This window comes from Triturus cristatus, chromosome 3_1 (genome assembly GCF_964204655.1).
Source record: "Triturus cristatus chromosome 3_1, aTriCri1.1, whole genome shotgun sequence".
In the NCBI taxonomy this organism is placed as follows: domain Eukaryota; kingdom Metazoa; phylum Chordata; class Amphibia; order Caudata; family Salamandridae; genus Triturus; species Triturus cristatus.
This window is the reverse complement of record NC_140583.1, coordinates 766188435-766212956: the sequence shown is the minus strand read 5'-3', so window position 1 is coordinate 766212956 and position 24522 is coordinate 766188435. Positions and strand designations below refer to the sequence as shown.

At 43.7% G+C, this 24522-nt stretch overlaps 1 protein-coding gene across 3 annotated transcripts in view; it reads left to right on the top strand.

Annotated features, from left to right (window-relative positions):
- Positions 1 to 20506, top strand: part of IGF2 (insulin like growth factor 2) — a 30155-nt gene extending 9649 nt beyond the window's left edge. For 2 of the 3 annotated variants that reach the window (XM_085644941.1, XM_085644942.1), the window contains exons 2-4: positions 9401 to 9566; positions 14491 to 14657; positions 16051 to 20506. In XM_085644941.1, coding sequence (XP_085501067.1) covers positions 9401 to 9566; positions 14491 to 14657; positions 16051 to 16290 — 573 coding nt within the window. In that variant the 3' untranslated portion in view covers positions 16291 to 20506. The remainder of the gene's footprint in view (positions 1 to 9400; positions 9567 to 14490; positions 14658 to 16050) is intronic. The other variant, XM_085644940.1, reaches the window with a different exon arrangement.
- Positions 20507 to 24522: the final 4016 nt, after the last annotated feature.

Here is a 24522-nt window from a genome sequence, read left to right as displayed (position 1 = left end):
GAAAGTAAGGGGTCCCAAATGCCCTGGAGCATAGTCGTTTGAACGCAAGACTGTGGCTTGTCTCCCTATATAAATGGGTTAAAGAAGATGACCCTATAGGCTGCTACATGAGATCTGTCGTGTGTCTGAGAGTAAGGCTGCAATACGATCTAGAGTAGACAAAATCATTAAAAAAAATGTACAGATGGTGATCTCTTCATCCTGTGGAAAACCATGCACACACTCTCTCTCTTTCTGTTTCTCTTTTCCTAAGAGGTGCTGGTGAAGCCTTTGTGTGTTAAAAGGAGGTGGAGCAATGCATAGGAGCTGACGGGTACAGGGACAGCCCCTTGGTGCCCGAAGAGTGATAACAAACCGTAGAAGACCGCCATACTGTAATTAAAGGGACACTGATAGTTCAGCTCCTATATGTCATAGAACAAGCTGAAGCCAAGTAGCTTTGTGTTTTTTATGCTGGCAATGAAAGCACAGAATAGTTATCTGCATACAGGGTTTGTTTTATGGACTAGTCCCTGGTTTTCAGAACTCGTTTACAGGACTTGGCCAGCACTTGTGGCCCCCCACACATCTAGGATTAGAGAAATAGGCCAGAAATCTGTCCTGGCGTAGAGAGGCTGTGAAAGCACAAGCTGTATATAACATGTCTCCAAGAATGAGCCTCTGCAGGGTTTGGCACAGAATAATGAGGTGTCTCTACACAATGAGAGCTGTGTTACAGCAGTCTGAGCAATCTGGAACAGGGGGCAAAGAGAAGGACCTGTTCGCCCCATGGAATGAAGTTTGGGAAAGGGAAGAATAGAGGTAGCCTGGTATCCATGGATCGAAGCCTGGGAAAGAGACCCAAAGAGAAGGGCTTGGTGGCCCATTAGGCAGAAGATAGTAAGCTGGAGTATATGGAGCAGCACCTCTGAAAGGGTAGCATAGGGAAGGGACTGTTGGCCCTATGGAATGGATCCTGGGAAAGGGAAGCATAGAGCAGGAACTGTTTGCGGCATCAAACAGTATCTTAAAAGAAAAAAAACGACCCACACACTGACTTGACAGATCATGCACTCTCGGAAGCTATAGACAGAATGAGGATAGATGCTTGATGGTCCAGGAAGCTTATAGGACAATCCATGATAAAGAAGATTAGGAAACAAACTTGGCAGGGCAGACTGAGACCCTGCAGCCGTCCATGGCACTTGCTGCCAATGAGGGCTGGTACCAGGAACTGCTTATATCCTCTACATTATTTACCGTCATCGTACAGCACTGCTAGAGACCAGCGCTCCCGCATCTGCTTCCTGGTGTCTAATTTTCACCATTGCTTTCTAGTAATTCTTCCCTCGAAGACGTAATTGGCAGATGGCCGGCGTGGCTTTCTCGCTTTCGTAGCGCGCAAGTGTGCACGTGGCCCCAAACGCCGCTTCTTAGCACCGCCTTAAACTGATCATGGTGCTTACACGAGGCTAAGTGGCTTGCAGTTTGCAACAACCATCTGAAGGGCCTGTGGAAACGGCTCGGGCAGGGTTTTTCCGCTGCACTTTCTGTCTCAGAGGAATGCTAACATCTCAATTACGAGGTGTGTGGTTGTCTACAAAGGGCAGACAGAAGCTTGTAAAAGATGCAATCTCTCCGAACCCGTGATAATGAAGCGCTCATAAAGAGGGCTTCTCTCTCTTTCTTCCGTGGGACCTGTGTGGGCTCCAGCAGATAAATTGACGTTCGCCAGCCCCCTGTGCGCGAGGCTAAGGCGCTTTGGGGAAGACCTGCCATGAAGCAATCAATATCCGCAGCGCCACTGTAATGTGTAGGGGGTGTGATCTCAAAGCCCGGCGAGTCAAAGGTTAATTGGGAGGGATTAGAGGCATCTAACAAGCCGCCACCGAGGCTGTGCAAGGGTTGGTTTTCTGCTGTGACACAAGAGGCGCTGCAGTTACTAAAAGCAGAGTTTTCTTTGCTGCAGGTTAGCATTCCAGTATGAACACACAGCATTCTAATACAAAACGAAGAATGGCAGTTCCATGAATGTTCATCCATAGAGAGAAAAACGATCTAAAATCCATGTCCCTTCTACACCCTTGCATGTAAATTTGTCAAATTACACATCTGACTTGCTACTGTTAATAGCCTGGTCTCCTTGTCTACTCCAGAAGGCACAACAGCCCTGGTTTGCCTGCTGGAGGAACGTTTCCTGTGCACCCCTAGAGGGGCACAAATACTTTTCGACAGCTAACTAAGGTCATATTGGGTCACACTCTTTCCCTGACTATAAAGCAGTGTTTACTACTCAATGCGATGCCCTCCTACTGCAGATGACTTATTTTACAGGCAAGCTCACCATTTCTGGTGGTTCTCAGTACACCCACAGCCAGGTACTATCAGATTACAGAGTGAGAAGAGTGAAATGAAATACAAGGCAGCAGGCCGTCTCAACCTATGCACCCAGGAGCTGGAATAACATCCTGGTAGCCATCAGAATTGCACCAGTACTGCTTCAACTTAGGCTAGTGTTGAAGACTCACTTCTTTAAGGAACACTGCATCTCAATGCATTAACCGTCTGCAGCCCAGCTTCCTCTTCTATTACACGTTGACTTTATGCTTGTTGACTATGGAAAGCACTCTGCTGCCACTTGACTAGAATCGTGCTATAGAAATACCATATACGTAATATATAAATGTATACATAATAGGCCAGAACTGCCTTGTTCCAGGGTCTCCTCACTAAATAGCACAAATGCAACATATACATTTAAGTCAAATCTATTTTTTCAGATCTTTATGATAGCTAAGTAGTGGAAAAGATAACCAGCCGCCTTCTAAGGGCTTCCTCGCTGCCAAAGTATGTTAGCACTGCCTACAGCAAGATGCCAAGCAGCAGGGGCTGCAATGCAGTGTCGGCATTTGTAAGGGAGAGGAGGATCAGTGGGGGGCGGGGACTGGAGAGAGGACGGGCATCTAGTCGTACACATGGTTTAATGTGATTTCATTTTAAGAGCAGGCCGGGTGTGGCCACCGCAAAGTTAATACGTCTCTGGGCTGAGGTGCTTAATCAGGCCACTGTAGTAGGATTGCGGTGCTGCAAGGCACGCGGCAGCGGACGTCAATTCTTTCAATAATGCTGAGCTCCGAGACTCCCGAGTAGTGTAATGTGGTACAGTCAAAATCTGCTTTTACCTCACTATTTGCGCTCTTGTGGCTTTATTTGTTTTCCCCTCACTCTGTTCCTGCTGTTGGTGGCTAGTTTCAAATGGCCAACTATTATTCGTAAAGTGCAGCTTAGCAAAAGATTCTAGGGTTTACCATGGGTGCTAGCTGAAAAAGCTCACACACTGCATGCATGAATTTACACTGTACCTGATGTAAAAGCCCCCAATGTCTAGTCAAATGTGACTGCCTGCAGTGTGGATTGCTGGGACGTTAGCTATCTAGGCATGAGCCTTCCTGCTGTGTATGCCTTAACCTTTCTGCAGTTTAGGCGTAGGGACTACTGTGTAGGGCTGAACCCTGCTACAGCGGATTCCTGATACTACGTATCATGTTTATGCCTCTATTGAGGTCCAAGTTCTCCTGCTGCCAAGAACCGAGCTCCTTCGGTCAAGGCCTGTTTAGTTATGAGCCTTCGGGTTACTACAATCCCTCATCCTGTCAGTCTGCTACAAGAGGCCATAGCCAATACTGCAATCTAGTGAGCCCGGAAAAGACACTTTCACCGTCTGCAGAAAGAACCAGAGGTAGTCTCTCTGGTTTGGACTCATTTTGAAAGCCTGGTTGGTGGTAGTTTGGGAACTTTAGCCCATTCTCCTCATCAGAACAAGTTAGCCCTGTACCAGTAATGAGTGTCATAACTGTATTTTCCTGGCACATTCCATAAAAATCTTATGGTTGAGGTTGTCTCTTATGGCACAAAGACTTGATGAAAAAAAGGACCTGGAAAATGGACAGACTGGGCCTAGCAACTGCTGTCTGCCCTTAATATTAATGTATTTATTTTGACCGGCATATCACCATCCAGGGACTCAAGCTGTGATTTCTGTGTAGATTGTCAATATATGTTTTGCCCTCAGGCCAACCCTGTTAATTCCTAATTGACTGAAGCAACCACTCTAGTTAGCTTGTGCGACTAATGAGGATTATGTAAAAAAGAGTGCCTCAAAAGCTCTGTCTTACTTGAGCTTGCAGTAGGGTTTCGCTGGCTTACCGGAGGGGATTTGATAGCACTATCCATAGCTAACCAAACTGTCCTTTTGGATTATTACTCTTGTTTTTTCCACTTATTTTAATTTAATTTGTTTTAAGTATATTCCATCAGCCGCTCACTTCCCAGGTTTAGCTGCTCACCTCTTCAAGCTAGTGTGATTCTCTACTATGATAAAATAGATTACCACTAATAACTGCGCAGGGCTCTTAGAAGAAAATATTTCACTTGAGTCACTTAATCAAATACGCTTTACAATGAAGGCTATTTCAAAATGTTAAAATTAACATTCAACGTTGTGTAATATACGGGCCTGATTGAACATTGAAAGGAGCGCCCTACTGTTGGCAAGAATTATGCTCCTCATATACTGTAATGGATTAAAAAATGGCCTGATTGCCTGGCTTCCAGTGTTACTGTATCTGTTACATTAAATGAACATGAAATAACTTGATAAGACAATTTAAATTATAAATACTAGAATGTTGAAAACTGCAGTTTTGTAAAAGGCTCTTCTGCCTCCAGTATGTTACAGGCTATTTGAAGAACCATGTTCAAAATAAAACTGAAACTGCAGCACTAAGTAAAAGGCAATGAAAATGCGTTCTTTTCAAGTAAGGTCTATAGAAATAACTTCTCAAACCTGGCTTCTTATCTGCGTTAACGTTTGTACCAAATATGAATACTTTTATATACTTTTAAGGATCTCATAGGCTTTCATGCTCATATTCTTTTCAGAAATAAATCTTCACTTTCAAATAAATGTCTGGCTTACATTACATTAATTTACTTTTTGGATTCTATGTGGTAAAAAGAGACTGTTCTACTTTCCCCATAAAAATCAAAAGAACAATCAAAGAGGGCACTCGCATTCAGGAACGCTTTGTGCTCTCCTGAATGTGATGGTGGCACGCCACTGAGGTCTGAAAGCGGTGTCCTTTGGCTGCCGCTGACAACGACTGTGCATTCGGTCTTGTGCAGGGTCAACTTGTCCGAACTAAAGCAAGGTTGCGTTTTAGCGCTCCTTCTTTGTAATCTATATATTGCAGATCTCTCCTGGGCATTAGATGGGCAGGTCTCGCAGGCCCAAGCCTCTGAGGCCAGCCATTGTAAAACATCTTGTGTGCGGATGACTGTTATTGCTTAGTAACACCACAATTGGCTTGTAGAGATTACTGGATTGCTTAGGATCAAATGCAGAGGACAATATGCTGGAAATAAACAGCAAAAAACAAAAGTTCTCTTGCATAATCGCCGTATTTTTAATCAACGTAAATGCCATCTCAAAGGAGATAGAATTACTGAAACCTCTACATATGTACATCTTGGTGTCAAGATAGACTCTAGGGCTATGTTTGCCCCCCAAAGGGAGGCGATAAAAGCAAAAGCGCGAGTGCTGAACTGTCTTTACAACGCTAGCAAAATCCAACCGTGGGCTCAATCTCCAGCCACTGGCCGATGTAACGAAGGCTAAATTGATACCTGCGCTCTCATATAATGATGGATGCAGAGGCCAATCTCATGGACAAATTTGTGAAATTTTCAGCTATTGAGATCAGCATCGCCTACCCAAATTAAGCTGGAGTTTTTGCTGATGAAGCCATCCCTCACTAGGCAATGTTAAAATGCTGCCACCAACTGCTGTTAGCTGCTGAGGGCTCATTGGCTAACTTAGTCTGGTCTGAAATAAATCTTCAAAGGGGGAATGGTGAATGTAAAAAAATAACTTGAAAGAAGCATTGAAAAGCTTGAATTGGGTGACCTATGGAAATTAAATACATCCGATCAAATTTTTAGAAGAGCAGTAAATAAACGAACAAGTTGCAAAGTTGGTTGGATGATAAAGATATAGTGACTAAGCAGTCCCATGGGTGGCTAGTGATAAAATCCTATGATGTCCAGAAAGAGCTCCCCCTTTTGGAGGCCACTTACTCCTTGAAGATCAAGCAGAAATTATTGGCTCTGAAACTTGGTGACACTCCTACTCTAGATTTTTTTTTTACCAGAGTGGAGGGTAGAAGGCCAAAAGGAGGGACCCGGAATGCCGATTATGCCATCAGGCAGATGAAACCCTGCAGCACGTCATCTGCATTTGCACTGCTCTAGGTCATCAGAGAAGAAGTTTGTTGAAGGAGGAATTTAACACATTTAAGGAAAAGGTCTTGTACATCAGCACTAATTGAATCCTTAGATCCAAGAAATGCAATTCTCAATATTTGATTGGTACAATTCTTGGACATTTTGAAATCCCTTGCTAACGTGAACACTTAGACCTAGGCATAGGTCAAAGCAGATGGCTAAGAAAGGCTCTGTCAAGAATCCCAGTAACCTCGTCACAGGACGGCAGGCAGCTAGGAATAACCTGTGTTTGCTGGTTCCCTATCCTGTCAGGTTGGATATTTGCCCAAGCTCCTGTACATCTCGTCTGACCAACTGTTAGCACTGTTGCACTTTATGCGTCATTTTGCCCACTGCATAGGCCTTTGTCAAACTTATACGAATGCACTGGCACTATGGGCTGCTAGGCAGAATTAGGGTTGGTTGGCTTTTACTTTATACTGGCTGTTAGCAATCAAATTAGAAGTCGCACACTGTTGGACTACCCTCACTATTTTGCACACACTGGTATCATCATTCAGCAGCTAAAATTGCTCCTGCTCACATGGATTCGATATGACTGCTTGTTTTCCTTCATTTTATCTTTTTATTCGTGATATAAGTGACTTTATACTTGTGCAAAGTCAACTTCAGATTTGATGGTACTGTCACCAGGTGAAGGCCCATGACCTGTTTTGAGCAGTGTTTAGAGATTGTACTGTGGGAATGCTTCTCAATTTAGTGATTTGTGTTTTTTTTTTTTTATGTGACCGTTGTTTAGTTCTAGCCACTGCCTGTAGAGAAGCATGTGTCATTTTGGACTTAGTAGTTCTATGGCTGGACTTTGGTCCTTCATCTGCGGTGGGCCTGCTGGTGTGGAAAACTGGCAATTTAACTACTGGCTGATGCCCCCCAAATGAGTTGTAGAACTAGGGTGGATGCAGTATATCAGGTCAGATTGCAGTCTTTCTCAAAACTCACTGTGCAAATAGAGACTATCAACTGAAGAAAGTAGTGTGAGTGAGAGGGTCAGTGAGTGGCAAGAGAATTTGATAATTTAACAATGAAGGCACACTCATCTCTTGCACGTTTATCTAATCAAACCTAATTGCAGCTAGAATTTGTTTCTAGACTGGTCCCTGTTCACTGTGTAGAAACTTTACTTTCTCCACCATGAAAGAAAGAACTCCAGGACACCTAGATAAAATTCATCTGGGAGCCAGCGAGGTGTGGTGAAATCCTCTTACCTGAACGAATTGCAGCGCAAGGGATAATGCACTTGTGCAAGTTATACTATTTTGAACAGATTAACTGATATTACTGCAGGCCAGGACGTTTTCAATTGGATAGCTGTAGGACAAACTACCAGTATGGCCTGGTCACAGAGATTACAACCATCGGCGCTTCTCAGGGGATGCAAATCTGGGTTTGTGGAGACACAGGCACTGGGTGTTTGTGTTATCGAGATGTGACAACTTTTACCCCCTATATTATTGATTTGTCTGGTTGCCGTACACAGAATGGCAGAATAGCTTCAAATAAAAATGAGAAGGTTACATAATTGCTTGCCTGAGCCTCTCATGGCATTCATATGTCTCTAAAACAAAGCCCAAAAATGCCTTTCCACTGGGACTCGTAAGCTTATACAGGGGGAGGGTGCCAGTCCGGGTTCTGCAGTGCTCCACGGTATTGGGACTAACCGACATAGGGAAATGGCAAGGCGAGTACAGACTTTAGCATAACAACCCATCAATATGAGTTTGGCCTTTGCACCCCTGTTATACTGAAATCTCTTCATTAGTATAACAATTTATTCTTTGTGGCACCTTGGCGTTGTCCTTTTGAGGGAGGTGTTGCAGAAGCCACTTAATCACAGGCCTCTGGAAATAGTCACTAAAGGTCTCCTTAAATCTCTGGTTCCTCTCACCTTGTGCTACAGAGTTCACACCAACAAGGATCAGTTTCTCCCTGACCCAAGTTGCAAGAGCAGACTTAGATGGCTGGTCTATCATCTGAGGTGTAACATAGGCCCCTGCGATGCGGGGGCCCTCAAGCTCAGGAAAGCTTGAGTCCTGATTGAGTCCGGAGGGGATCCCTCCACGTACCTTGCAGGTGAGGCCCGCTCAAGTTTCGTTACGCCACTGTTTATTGTGCGGGCGGGGCACAGACCTACTGCCCATAAAAGATCATTAAAACAATATATTAGAGGTAAGAAATCCAAAGTTATACATAGAATTAGGAAGCACTGATAAAGCATCTCCTATGTGGTGGAAGATTGTAGTACCAGACAATATAGGAATGACAGGAAATTTGTGAGACTCCACTTTTCTGCTAAGGTTTACATTCTTTTTTCCTACACCATCATTTGTATATTAGGTGAATGGAGTGTAAGGTTTAGACTAGAGTGCCAAGGACTGACCTTGGATATGCACCAGTTATAATTAAAAAAAGAGGTGAAATGAACTGAAAGTGTTATCATGCCCCTACCTTGCTGCAGGAGATAGGCAAACAATATGAGTAGCGGGGTCGGAGCCCTGCTTAACTAGTGTCCCATATGCTAACAAATCAGACCAACTGCTTTCGTCCCAGGTCTAATCCATGTGCCAGAAAGTGAGACATTGGAGCTGAAAACTGGATGAGTGGAATGTTTTGTGCCCATGTGTTGTCCGAAACCGTAAGCATCGACTGTTGCCAGGCAACCAGCAGTATCCATGGGCGATTTCAGTTAAGTTCACTCTGTCTCAGATCGGCCAGGTTTAATGGGAGAGGTGACATGCTAAAATGCTGCTAGAGGTTTGGGACGCAGCGTTTGTAAAGAAATTAGAAGCTCACAACCGAGACAGTCAGATGCTGGGGATTTCAAATACTATGGCTGTTTGGTTTTGATTCAACCATTTACCTCCTTCTTTCCCCACCCTACACTTCCTGTCTCTTAATCCTTCCTTTTCCCTTTTTTGTCTTTCTCTCTCTTGAACTGGGTCAAAGTCTGATGTGCCCACTACCTGCAATCACCAGTACAAGTCAAGCACTGCTGCAATGGGGCTTGGGCAAGCAAAATGTATAAACATGCGGTGGGAGTCGTAATCAACAGGCTGTGACTATATATTATTGTTTTCCTCAGGTGCCCAAGATGACTGTGACATGCCAGCTGCTCCTGTTATTATTCTCTTTCATGGTGTATGCATTGGACTGTGTAATCGCACAAGGGCCTGTAACCGAGACCTTGTGCGGGGGAGAACTTGTGGACACACTGCAATTCGTCTGTGGGGACCGAGGCTTCTATTTCAGTAAGTAGCCCCCTACCCTTGATACCATTTGTTTGTTTTGCTGCATCCTGTGCTCTATGCTTAAATGAGTTAATGCACTAAAAGCTCTGTGCAGTATTATAACTAAAGACAGACACTCAGTAAATTGTGTGGCTTGGCAAAAGCATCAACGCATGACAACACTAAAGTATGCATATTCTGTCACTGGGAAAGGCAGTGACAGACAGACAGACAGACAGACAGACAGACAGACAGACAGACAGACAGATAGATAGATAGATAGATAGATAGATAGATAGATAGATACATAGATAGATGAGTTCACTCTACATGTCCTCATCAGCAAGGTTCAGCAATGCAAAATATTAAGTCACAGTTGGTGGTTAAGTGACCAATCGGTAGTGTTTCAATTAAGATGTACATATTACCAAACCAACATCACCATGGTGACCGCGTGCTTACATTTCCTTTTACTAGAATGAGTGGAGGTTTAGGGTACTTCTCCATTTTGCCTGTAGCATGCTTAAAATTGTAATCTGCAATTTAGCTGAACTAGTGAATAACAAGCTTTTATTTTTTAACTTTGGGAGACTTTTGCCTGTCCTGGGATTCCATTGTTCATTCACACCTGCAAACGATGTAAACCAGAGAGATATACTTGCTCCCTCCATCACAACCACAGAGAGGAGAACGCAGAGCAACAGTTTGAGGACGAGGCCACTGTGGTAGCCCACGTAGGCACATACTTCAAATTCAACAATAATTGCGCATTTCGAGAACATCTAAAAGATGTCTACAATCTCTAGTATTACAAAACGCACCCCTTTGCTCCTCTTCCATTTTCGATTTTCTTTTCATTTCTTTTTCAAACGGGTGACTCGGTGATCTAAAGAACAGGTGGAACAAATTAAATACAAAGTTAATAGGAGTTGAGGTCGACTTGGGACACCAGTGTTTTTTATGTATAGGCTTGACAAAACCAATGATTTTAAATCCAGACTTCTTTCGCTTGCATTTGCAGATATCTCAACGTTGTTTTCGCCATGCATAGAGTTATTGAACACCTCAGCTCTCACGTTAGTGCTTTCTGTAATTAGGCATACACTGTAGCCTTATTAGGCATGGGCACACTGTACGACACTGCTTAAGTCAGCATTGATGTGTACTTGCAACAATGCCATGGGTAGTGAAAGTGACTTCACACATTATCAGGCTCCCCCATGACATTGCAGGTTTAAATCATTGCCATTCCCTTCATTTTACTGCCAAAGGGCTATAAGAAATAAGGTGTGGAAACTACAAAAAAGAAGCTGGGGTCTCTGAGCCCTGTTTATTTTCGATTCCTGAAGCCAGAGGTGGCAAGAGTATTAGCAGGGGTACCAAAATGGAACAGCTGCTGCTAACCATTGCAAGACCTAATTGACGTCAATGTAAGTCAGTCACCCAAAGTACCTTCCAGCTGACTGAATTAGAACTTGGTGGACGGGTTACTCTGTCACAGCGGTGACCGATATCCTGTCTACCCAAATATAAATACCATTTTATCCTATGGAATTTAGATTTCGGCAGACGGAATATCTGTCACCTTTGTGACTGAGAATCCCGTCCGCCAAGATCGAATCCAGTCCCAAGCAAGGAACCCAAAGCAAAGGCTACAATATTCCTGACTGCTTTCTTAGGTATAGCCAACCATGGTCAGTGTTCCTGTGGGAACAAAGCATGTTTTTCAAGGTATGTCACAGACCCTAAAACAATGTTATACTCAAGTATTAAGTTTCCTTTGAGATTCTGCATCAAAATAGAATTGAAAGGAAGGGTTTTGTAGACATAAGCACACACTTACAAAAACATTGTTTTGATATAAATGTTTTAATTTCACTATGCTTACCATTGACCCAACGTGGCAACAAAGTGACCCTGTTCTCCTAATAGAGAGGGGACCCTCATTCCTGCAGGAATGGTCTTGTTTGGAATCCAGGCAGATCTATTGAAGAAGACCATTAACAACAGCCTTTTCGGATGCCCCTGTGAGCTGGGGAGGAACAGCTACAACTTTAGCAGTTTACCCTAATTGCATATTCTTTTAGTTTCACAAGTGTTTTGTCCCTTACAAGAAAACTGGAGGCATCTTTGTTTTACACTATTTGACAGCACGAGGTCCACTTTAACTTGGTATCTGAATAACAGCGCTAGGAGATGCTGTGTACAAGGGCTTCTTGGCGCTTAGCACAGTCTTGTGTCCCTCTGCACAGCTGATGCAGCTAGCTTCTCCTCTCCTTTCATCCCTTAATGCTGACGGGGCACATTTTCTCCTGTATCTCTCTGAATAAAACTGGCAGCGAGTGACAAGACACCCTACTGGGGAGGAGTGAGCGAGGGACAGTGGCAGAGCTGGCACGCCAGGCATGACAAAGGCTCTTTGTGCCTTCTCACATTCCTCACTGAAGAGCTGGGGGAATTCTTTAGACTGGTCCTTCCACTTGGTTTGCTACAAGATTCCTGGAATTTTCTGCAGTTTACTTTCTCAGAGTTGACTGTTGGGCAGGAAAGCATGTTTGTGAATGGGTACAAATGCACACATTGACGGGCACAAGATAAAAGTCGTTTAAATGGGCTCTGGCAGATGGAGATAGGAAAATAAGCAACATGTGGATGCCCACTGAACTCATCCATCATAAGGCAGCTTTTTGATTGGTCAAGATAGTACTTCATATGCAAGTTCCTTGACTCCTATTTGCACATCCACATATCCTTATACCTATGTGTTTCTACAGGTAGCAAAAGTTAATAAAAAATAATGGGGAAAGGCTTCAATTGTCCACCAAGCTATTATCATCTACTGCAAAACGAATTATCGAGAATCACCTCATAGATTGTTTCTTGCACACATCGCCATGGAGGGTGCCACTTTTAAAATAAAGAAATAGCATCCTTTGTCTTACCTGCCTTCATTCAGCACTACGTGGCTGGGCTTACTTTATTTGTGTACTGCACAAATGCCCCTGATACAGCACTCTGCAGCAGATTTCAATCCACTGTGCTAACTTTTTGTTCACCTATACTGAGAAGATGTTTGCCTATGGTTACTATGAGCTAGATACAGATTCACTAAAAGAAGATCATTCAATCAGAGAATGGCACCTCACAAACTCTCTTACTAGCACACGCCCAATCCAAGCAGATATGGCACCGTTGAGCACACCAGATTCTGATGCTTACACCTCCCACATTCGGCCTCATTTAGTTCATATTGCGGTTATGTTATAACAGCACTAGAGAGATATTTATGAGGGAGGTTAAATAATTCAAATAATGGTACTTATATAATTGTCCCTTTTGACATGGCTCCAAATTGATTGTAATGGATAAACTAAAAATAACCATGTAGTATGACAAGTTACAGCTTCACTGTCTGAAAAGTCATATTTTGGCCTAATCAGTAGGAAATAACTTGTCCGCAATTAAGTAGGTATGAATTACAAACAGAAGAATGAAGATAGCTGAGAATAAGAGTGTGCTCCTGTCTTTCGAAAGGCAACAGGTTGATGGGCCGATAGCAATGTTTTGTTTAAAATATTACCAATAAACTTGCAAACCATTCCTTGAGGGAAAAACGGTTGCAAATGGATAAACAAAGATAAGCCCGAGCTTCTGAACCCCATTCTACTCAGACCATTACCACCTTTACTCAAGCACCCCATATAAAAAGACTTTTGTCTATTAAGGCCCCAGTTCTTATCCTTTCCTGACAGTAGCAGGAAGAACTCTTTCTTGACCGTCTCTTGGTGCCCTTGCCCTGATTTCTCGTTTGGTCTTCGCCTGCATCCCACTGTAGGTAGGCCTACCAGGGTTTCCTTTGCCCCCACCACTCCCCTCAAAGAGCTGAAATATGATATGACATTCATCTTCGTCCTCTTTTGTACAGAGTTGTTGTCTTCTCAGCATTCAACCGTGTCACAATAAATAAATATCTAAATTTGCCATCAACCATGTTCACCTCTCATAATTGTCATTCCTCATTTGGCCTTCGAAAAAGTCCCCAAAAGATGGGTGATATCAATTTTGTCCTTTAGCTACGTTCCTCTCCATGGCAGAAAGGGAAAGGAAACGTCTTCTTTAACCTTCAAAGTTTGCTGACTGCAAGTTCCTGTTTGGCAAATGTTGTTAGGAAATTCGTGTTGAATCTGTTCCACGAGATAGCCTGGATGTTTGAGTCAGCACAAGCCCCTATGAGAACTAAATAGTGTGATTCAAGGGAAGAGGGCTGCTCAGATCGAGCATGTCAGATTGTGACAATTTTCGGCCTGCTTTCTGGCACTTGTCCAGCTCTGCCTTCCTTACACTCTGCTCTCCCTTCTCTTTACTTTCCAGTTGTACCAAGACTACTGTCTTCCCTTCTTCTTGCTTTTCTCTAACTAGTGGGCAAAGTGTTCTTGGCAGCCAATGCGGTTACCCGCAATAGGTGAGTATGATGCCACAAAATGCATGGGGCAAGGGGCGCTTCTGTCAACAAGGTTATTAGAGGCAAGATATGAATTCCTTCATCCTTTTTTCCACACTATTCTTACCACCCCTTACTCACATTCTGCTGCTCTTTTTTTTTATTTCTTAGCCTTTGAACATCCATTTATGTACCTAAAGTGTCATCTCACAGACCAGCTGTGCTGTATGTAGTTAGTGCTCGGTATAACAAGTAACACGTTTAAAGATTTCTGACTAAACATTTAAATGTGAGCAGACTAGCCATTGATGTTCAGATCTCTCATCAAGGTATTTTGTAAGAGCTCTTGTTCTAGACAAAGGCACAGCTTATGTTTGTTTTCATGTCTCAGAGGGCATTTCAGTAGCAGTCCATTGTGGGTGTGTTGCCATAATTTTATTTCTAAAAATAATCAATCACTCTTGATCACAAACATCTCCTACTTTTTCTTCTTCACGCGTGTAGGTCGGCCCACAGGGAGGCTGCATCGCAGGTTCAGCCGTGGTATCGTGGAGGAGTGTTGCTTTCGTAGTTGCGACCTTGCACTTTTGGAAACCTACTGTGCCAAGCCTGCCAAGAACGAGCGCGATATCTCTTCTACGTCATTCACATCCCTGCCACCACTAAGCAAGGTATGTTACTGAAGGCAACCCAACAACCGACTCATACAGGTGTCAGGTGGAATAGTTGCAATCGCTTGTAAGAATGCAGCTGACTTTGGAGGGGCAAGGAAGATCACTATTACACAATATCCACACGAGACAGGAGCATGGGGTTAAGCGATGAGTGTGCCAGTGAGAGCAGTAGGGATTCTTTGCCAGGCATACGTTTTTCATTCTGTACGCAATGCTTTGAGACCACAGGAACGATGCAAGCTCTGTTACTAGTTATCAAAAATGTACTTTAGTTTAATCTATGCCACAATCACAGTAAAAAATGCCAAAGGAACAGATCAGTGTTCTCTTGGTACAAGTTTTTTGTATATGTAGGGGTGAATGGTCCCAATCCCTTACTCACCGTTATAGTTGAGCACAATATACTGGGTGCACTTGTCCATGACAAAGGGGGAGACCCCTATCCCCCTATAAGCAAGAGAATTCTGAAAAGACGTCTGGACAAGTAAGGATTGTTGTTTGTGCGGATAAAAATATACCCATACACAGTTTGCACTTGGTGAATTTTATATTAGCTACTAGCTGTTGCCGACTGAACAGATTGACCGAAACTGGGAATCTAGCTCGTGAAATTTGAGCTTGACCACAAGATTGAAATTCAGGACCGCCCAGTCCTGCACTAATACTTTTTTCACGCCATGAGGAAGACCCAGGCCGGATAGCCATGTTTATGGGGCGAAACACATGTTGGCTGTCTCTCTTGTACTGACTCCATGAATCAAAAGAGTCAGATAATATAAAATTCACCAAGTGCAAACCGTGTACTGGTATATTTTTATCCGCACAAACAGTCCTTACTTGTCCAGACGTCTTTTTAGAATTCTCTTGGTACAAGGTAGTGTGATTTTAGCAAAAAACAGGATGTCGATGCATTGTGCATACAACAAGGTGGCACTCACAGGCTCTCCAATAATTCTCCATACATGTTGCAGGACTTCGCTTCCTTTCTTTGGCAGTGTTGGAAAATTGGTTATGCAAAACGGTAATTTCTCAGTTCTTGTGTTCAGGGTAGAATGATCCAGCATTTGGCATCAGACATACCATGGAGAAAGGATGGTATGACTAAAGTGCCATTCATTCACCTATACACTTGATGCCCCAAAGATACTTTAATCAGGTCTTGAAATGGAGAATGGTTTAAGCTCCTTTATATTTCGAGACATTTTCAGACAGAATCAGTGTATGCAACGTTGGTGAGAACGAACGGTAGTGGGCGCTTAGTTTTCTCACATTATTCTCGCAAGTGCTTTATTAGATACTAGTCCTACGTCTATGTCTACATGTAGTTCAGGTTCTGTATCTTCTCCTCTCCATTTAAAAGTTCAACTCTGACACTTACTTCTCTCGACAGGACATCTTCCGGAAGCCATCCCATGCCAAGTATTCCAAGTATGACGTGTGGCAGAGAAAGACAACGCAGCGCCTGCGGAGGGGCGTGCCCGCCATCTTGCGTGCCCGGCACTACAGGTGGCAAGCTGAGGCCCTGGAGAATTCCAAAGAAGTCAGGCTTTCCAATCCCCTGACAGCCACGCGTACCCAGCATACCTTGCTCGTACGGGCTCTGTCAGAGACATCGGACAGGCGGAAATGAACCAGCTGCCTGACTACAGGACGTTTAACTTCCTTTCTATTTTATCTCCTGGGGACTACCAAGAGAAGAGGAGACTGCGCTCACTCCTGCTCCTTTTATCACAGCGACAGAGTAAGGAGGGGTCTGACACCATGCTCCTCATTTACATCCTCACGGACAAGTGAGAGGAGACTTTACAAGCCCACCGAGAAACTTGTGTAAGGAACAAAGAACTCAACATTTCCTGTTTATTTGCGGCAATATTTCTGTGGCATTGTGTCCTTTCATTTCACTTTTTGGTGGTGTTGTTGGATCTTTCAGTCTCCTTGTACTCCCCGCACACACTTTTTTTTTCTTCAAGCTGCACTATTTTGTACATGTGGATCTGTGTTCTCCCTGTCCTGGGACCAGTGTGCAATTATAGCACTGCACGGCGTGGGAGCCTTAGTGGTGCCGACCAAGTGCACACAACAATTAACCCCTCCCAAAACACAAAGGAACCCTGAAGGCCGAGGCAAGGCAGACAGCTTTTGTCACCAGCATTGCATTACAGTCTTCACCTTGAGGCTTTGCCAGAGGGAGGGATGAGTGAGTGGGTAGATGGGGAATGTAAAAAGGGGAGCTTTTGTTTTTATGGTTCATGTTTTAACCGTTGCAATTGTTTTGTTGTTCTTTTAAAATCTGCACCTTTTTCCTTAACTTCAAGGAATTCCATAAAGGTTTTAAAAAGTTTTTATTTTCTTGTACCTAATGAGAGAAATCCAAATAAATTTGCACCTTTTAATTAGCAAAAGGAGATCGAGGAGAGAGAGAGGGGGAAGGAGAGCACCCGGAAGCATTCTCGCTTCACGGTCTGCATTGCACACTTGTCATCGAATGTGTTTATTTTGAGGGATGTTTGTTTTTTTTGGGCAAAAAGCACTATTTTTATGGAACAAATTTTGTGTAGCAACAAAAGAAGGATTGTTTGAATTGTATAATGTGCTATGGTGCTAAAGCATTGTGGAGGGAGACCAGTCTCAAGATCAAGAGACCTGGGAGCATGGGATGATTTCTAACTTGAAAATGCCAACTTTTCGTTTTAGGAAAAGTTTGAATAAATGTTGTTTTTTCAATCGTGGCGGGCCTCACAAGATAGTTGTGGAGCAAGGTCCCCCGACCCCACAGAAATACACATATACTCCCTGTATCTCAATGGTAGTGACTACTTCTTAAAGAATCTGGCTACATTTTGAAAGATAAGCAATAATTTGTGTCGTACATACACTAGCAGTATACCTGTGTGGTTTGGTTGCTCACCTACCTACCTATCTGACAAACTAAGAACCTTTCAACAGTTTTATTTAAAATAAATCACACAGTTCACCTTCCTTCCTTCCCTTTGTGACGTGTTGTATTTAGGTGAGAACTTATGAAATGCAGAGTTAAATCCTCCTAGCTGAAAAAAATGGAGTGAACTGTAATGGCAGTCAGCACACAGGGGAAAGGAAATGGGCCAGGAAATAGAAGGTACTGCTTTATGATGGCACCTGTTAAGCGAAGGCAGACGCCTCACTGGGGGACTGGGTTTGAAGATGCCATGTTATGATGTCAGCGGATGTGTGAGGATAGGTTCTGCATTCTAGGAATGGGACTTGGGGTGCTATTTTTATGATATCTTCTAGTGTCTGACACTCAGCTGTGGATTGTGGGTTTGAGGACGGAAGATGCTTTTAACATAATCATCTTCCTGCAACAGGTTGAGTATTGTGGAACCAGGGTTCACAGTTCAGTTTCATTTAAGGGCTGACAGGCTTCGCAAGTGGAACTTCTGCTTACAAGGCTCTTCTATGATGTCCTCCACTCTGAGGTAGTGAGCAGTATACTGATGGTGACTTGGATATTGGGCTTGAAAATCAAGTTCAAGTGTCACAAGTAAGACAATGCAGTTATTAAGTGCATGCGAAGAAGCTTGTAATGTTGAGTCACTTGTGTTCCATTACTGTCTGCTCCTTTGAGACGCAGTACCTGTTTTTCCAAATCATTCTGGGGGTGCCCGTGACTTGGACCCCACAACCGCAGATTCATCATGGTGTCCAGTATGGCAAAGATCTGGCCTTTCCAGGAATCGGGAACACAAAGGCTTGTGCCAGGCAGGTCAAAGACTGAAGCTTTCCAGCAGCCATAAGGCTGTTACTGGATTTTGACTGATATCCCCATATAACCCTGTTTGGTTGCTCAATGTTCCAACGAACACACAATCCAGAAGTGGTTAATCCTGTAGTCCATTCATTATGAACTGGCCACATAGATAGGAGTATTCAGGGAAGGGGAACTGGGGTTCACTGAGGAGCTGTTGAGTTCTTCAACCTGGCTCTTTTCTGAGCATAACATGCCACTCTGAGATGTAGATTAGAACACTTCCTTCTCTCTTTCAGGGAGCTTGTCCATTAGAGTACATCAGTTTCTCATGAGTGAAGGAATATTAAAAGGATATTACTTTTACCAACACATTTAAGGACACCTAGGATCTAAGATGTTGGCAAATGGGGTGAACAGAAACAAGATGGTTGACCCAGCCACAATACCCCACATAAGCCCCAGTGTCCAGTGTCATACATGTACACCGGGAGGAGATGGCAGAGGCAGCAAATCCACAGGCATTGGTCGAATTGTGACATTTTAGGTATTATTGTTTAGCTAAAAGAGACGTCATGTATGGGAACAGTATTATATATTGCTTCCCACCGGTTAATTTACCCTTTCTTGCCATCTATGTATCCTGCTAAGAGTGAATGTGTGAGATAGAGGTGGGCTTATGACACTGAAAAAACTCTGTCCAAGGGTGTTCTGCCACATTATCGAGTTTTCTATACTGAAATACAAAAATATTGATTCCAGACTATGGACTTTCACTAGATCATCAAGATAAGTATATATTAAGTATACATTTACTATTCTTAACTCCACATATATCTTGTTATGGTACATAGGTGTGCAGTTGAGAATAATCTATCTATCTATCTATCTATCTATCTATCTATCTATCTATCTATCTATCTATCTATCTATCTATCTATCTATCTATCTATCTATCTATCTATCTATCTATCTATCTATCTATCTATCTATCTATCTATCTATCTATCTATCTATCTATCGGTTAGCCTTTACGATATAGTGGTAGCTGAGGTTCTAGATTCAACACTTTTGTAAGTCGCTGTGGAAAACTCGATATTTTGACATACCACCACCACTAACTACCACCAACCACTACTTTCATGAATTCCCACCAGCCAACAATCTGGGGACATAATTTCAATTCTCAATGCACAGGTTTCATCCCAGCTCTAATTCAGAAGCAAATATCCTAGCGAAGAGGAACCCATTCTCCTAAAGAACTGTCTCTTTCACATCATGGCTTTGCCAACAGCAAAGCCGCACAGAACATCTACGAAAGACTATTGATATTTCAGCACCGTGTACAACGTGTCATTGTGGGAAGAGTCCGTGCTTCTAGGCACTGCGAGTCATTTGTTAGCCAGGCACGCAGGGCGCAATGCACACACCATCTGCGATCATGGAAACAGCAAACATTAAAGAATGCAGTTATACTCGATGGCAGTATTACCTTAAAAGTGGAAGTTCTTTTCTGAAGGAAAAGGCGAGAGGGGGCCCTCCGAGTGACTGATGAGGAGGGGAGACAGACCTGGTTAGAAATGCAAAGGGGGAAACCTGACACCCCCTAATATTTGCTCTATAAACACTTTTCATTCCACATCTGGAGCCCTGTCGTTCTGTTACACAGCTGTTTCTGCTTACGCCACTATATCTTCATAACAATGGGGGAGGGGGAAACGACTACTTGAATTGTATAAATATTTGCTATTGTGAAGAAGATGGGGGGATTTGGGAACTTTTTATTGTGTAATCCGTTTTTATATGTTATTATTAATGTTTTCATGCAATGTTGAGCCATAATGCCTTTTTTTAAAAAAAGAAACGGCACTGCAATATGAGAATAAAATAAAAAGAAAATCAGCCTTATTTATTGTGTGAGATAATCTGTGAGGGCATTAAGGGGAGGGGAAATGCTGTGTCCGAGCAGATGTCATTTTTTATATTTTGTTTTTACTTTTTAAGAAGAAAGCAAAAAAAACTTTTCTCAAATGCTTTGTACCAAAAAAATCATAAAGCAAAATAAACCTTATACAGCCTGTTATTTTTCAAATGAAGGAAATAAAAAAACATAAAACCATTTTTGTTTATGATAATTAATTGGGTACAAGTCTGCTTTTGTCTAGGAAAAGAATAATTTAAATCAATAACAGCTCCACATGAAAATATATCCAATTCTAGTTCTCCTAACCGTCACTACGAGCTGCAATGTAATAAAGAAACAGTAAGAACGCTAACGCCAGTTTCACTTTACTTTTCCCGACTGGAGACGTGCACTGATTGTGTCTCCTTTTTTCCAACATTAACCTTAATTTTTGCCTCCTTTTTTCAACTTACACTTTACCCTTTGCATCCTTTTACGAACCTAATTTTAACCTAACCTTTGCATCCTTTTTTCCAACATTAACCTTAACTTTTGCCAGTCTAACAGTAACTTGTTTCGAACCTTAACCGTGGCTCTTTTTCACCACAAAACCGCTTTTCTCCCACCCTCTCTCCACTCGTTCTCCCTCTCGCTTCCTGCCTTCACGTGACCCCACCCAGTGGGCTGCCCCTCCCAGGAACCTACTTACGCAGGTCAAAGCACGGAAGCGATGCGCCAAAGGGCAACCGATGCGCTTCTGTCCACACCTGGACCGTGCCAAGCATCAGGACCCTTGGATCTCCATCTACCCAAAGCTATACCTGCATCTAGATAACTGTTCTGAACCCCAGGCCCACAGCTACCTCTGCAGCCACACACCCCCACGGTCAAGGGCAGGACCATTTTCTTGGCAACTTTGCCACTTCTCCTGCAACGTCAGAGCACGGGTCCCCACCTACTACCACTGAACCAGGAGAAATCCAATGCCTCCTGATCTACTCCTGCTCGCTCCACAAACACGCCAAAGAGATCTGAGTGGCATCACCTATGCGCGATCTTACGGACTGAGACCTGACTCAACCCCGCATCAGCACTGGACATTGCCACCGCCACACCAAACGTATACAAAATCATAATCCGGGACCGCAGCAACAAACATGGGGGTGGAATAGCCATCATCCACAATGAATTCCTCCACTGCTCAGCCTTTACAGATGACATCACCCCCTATCAAGGAACACCTGCATTTGCAGCTCAACACAGATGGCAAGCCCACCATTAGAGCCATTCTGGCTTACAGACCAGCAGAACCATGGCCCACCTTCTGCGAGGCCATCTCTGACTTCACTGTCCCTCTGGATATCAACTTGAAGAACTTCATCTTTCTCGGGGATCTAAACTTCCACATCAATGACGCCCACACTGCCAACCTAATCGAGAGCATGAACAACCAAGGCCTCACACAACGAGTCAACGACCTCACACACATTGCCGGGTACACACTGGACACCATCTTCACAGCCAGCAACAGAATCAGGTACAAACATGCCTCCGAAATCACATGGTCCGACCCCTGGATCGTCCACTTCTCCATCACATCCACCCTCAACACCCCCTCCAATCAGATCTGCACCTCCCACATGAGCTATAACATTGTAACCAAAAATCTTTGGATCAACACCCTTATTGCCTCTGCTACTGACGCCTCCTCCACTCTAGAGGTAGCTGTCAAAAACTTCAACTCATGTATCAACAAATGCACCAACAAAGTCGCCCCCCCCTCAAACCTGGCAGACCTGACAGACCCACCAAACACACCAGCTAGTTCACCCCAGAACTTAAGTCTACCAAATGCATTAGCAAATGACTGGAAAGGATCTGGCGCACAAGCAAGAAGCCTAACGACTGAGCCAACTTCATACAGGTTCTTAACAAATACTATCATCTCCTGGAGAAAGCGGAAAAGGCCTCCCTGACCACCGGCCTCGAAGCTAGCTCCAACCACATCAAGGAACTCTTCAGCTTAATCAAAGAGTTCTCCCACCCCCTAGCATCTGGGAACAAAGGCACCCTCTCACAGAAGCTCTGCAACTAATCAGGGTTTCACTCAAATCACAGCACAGAAACCACCCTACTCGCAGCCACTGACGGCATCAAGTCTCTTCTAGACCAGGTAGAAACTGCAGCCCTAATCCTCCTCGAACTCTCAGCAGCCTTTGACACCGTGTCCCACTACACCCTCTTAAAAAGACTCCACCAGATGGGAATCCAAGAAGATGCCCTCTAATGTATCGCATCTTTCCTCACCTGAAGAACCCAGAGCATCCGCCTCCCACCCTACACCTCGGGCCAAAAGAACATCATCTGCGGGGTTCCCCAAGGGTCGTCAACAAATACATGGCCCCTCTGGCCAGGACCCACGGCATGAACATCATATCATAGGAGTGTGGCTGCAGGTCAGTGCGCAAAACAAACGTTAAACCTTGACAATTTGCACGCATTAGAAATTTAGAAATTTTATCTTTTTAACCTCACTGTGTTTTAAGAAATTGTGTTCTCTTAAACTGATGTGAATTCTCTGTGCGAAAGTGTTTAAGTGAATAGAGCCGTGTTCAGTGCTCTAGGAGGCGGATTACTCACTTCCGCATTTCAAAGCGCCGGGTCAGCAGTCTAGTGGCTGAACCCGGGCGGGGGCATCCTTTAAAAACACTCGCTGATGCGACCGCGCAGCGGACGCGGGCAGCGGACGCGCCGCTGGCGCGCAGGGGCCAGAACCCCTGTACCGTTTATATCAGCCCGTCGCACATATACCAGTACAGACCTTCACAAACTAAACTCACACTCTGGAATCAACAGTGAGTATGTTTGCCCACAGGAGAATATCCCCAACAAATGCCCTTTATGTAGCCAAAACATCACCCCATATGGGCCAGTCAACCTCCAGGAAAGAACTGAGTTTAAAATATTTCTTCTTAATTGTAGATCCCTTCCCAAACATACTGCTGAGATAGGGATACTCCTTGGAGATTTAGACCCGATGTGTTGTGTCTTACAGAAACATGGCTCTCACCTAACTCAGAGCCTGACGTTACGCAAACTCTTCCCCCGGGCTACATGTTACAAAGAGTCGACCGGCCCAATGGCCGAGGAGGTGGAATAGCTATTGCCCATAAAACCCAGTATGTCTGTCGCCTATTGGACAATTCGATTAAAGACTGTGAGAACGTCTTCTTCTCGATAGATTTTTCACCACTTCTTGCATTTACTGGCATTTTAATCTACCGACCCCCAGGACCAATAGGAGCATTCAACAGCTCCTTGCTTGAGGCTACTATAAAATTAGCGAGTGCCTCAAGCAATTTTACTATTTTAGGAGACCTTAACCTCCGTTTCGATGCGCCTCAGGCCTCCAATGCCGCTGAGCTCACAAACGACCTTTCCTCCCTTAAACTATTCCCCATAATCAATAATCCGACACACATAGGAGGACACTTGATTGATCAAGTGTTCTCTAACCTACCTGATCTGAAGGCAAATGAAGTGACCCCGCTACCTTGGACAGACCACTTCCTTATAAAATTTTTTGGTCTCCTCAGACAGTCAGGCCCAAGACACAATCAGCCTGAACATATGGACGCCGCTGGAACAAGCTTTCCATGGACAAATGGTCTCAGGAATTAGAAAGGGAAAAGCCTACCATGTCCCTATGTCCTCCTCAGGCTAATGAGGACTTTATCTGTTGGATAGAGAACTCTCTTAACACGGTCCTTCCTAAAACTAGGATAAAGAAGCCAGCAGGGACACGAGACACACCATGGTTCACACCAGAACTACGTGTCCTTAAACAGCAATGTAAAGTTAAAGAAAGACAATGGAGGAAAGACTTCCTACCATTAAAGAAACAGGAATACAGACTAGCTATTTGTACCTATAAAAGAGAACTAAGGAAAGCCCAAGCCTTATACTACGAAAATAAAATCTTAACAGCACCCAACTCTTCTAGAGAAACCTTTAAGATTATAAAGAATCTTCTTAAAGCTCCTACCCCCAGAGCAGCCCCCGATATTTCAGGCGAACAATGTGACAAACTAGCCGAATACCTTAGCAATAAAGTTCAGCTTATTGTGGAATCTCTTCCTATTAAGACAGAGGAAGACTCCCTCCCTCATACTCACCTGGATCCTCAAACAGATCCTATTCTGAAAGACCTCCCTTTGCTAACTCAGGAAATT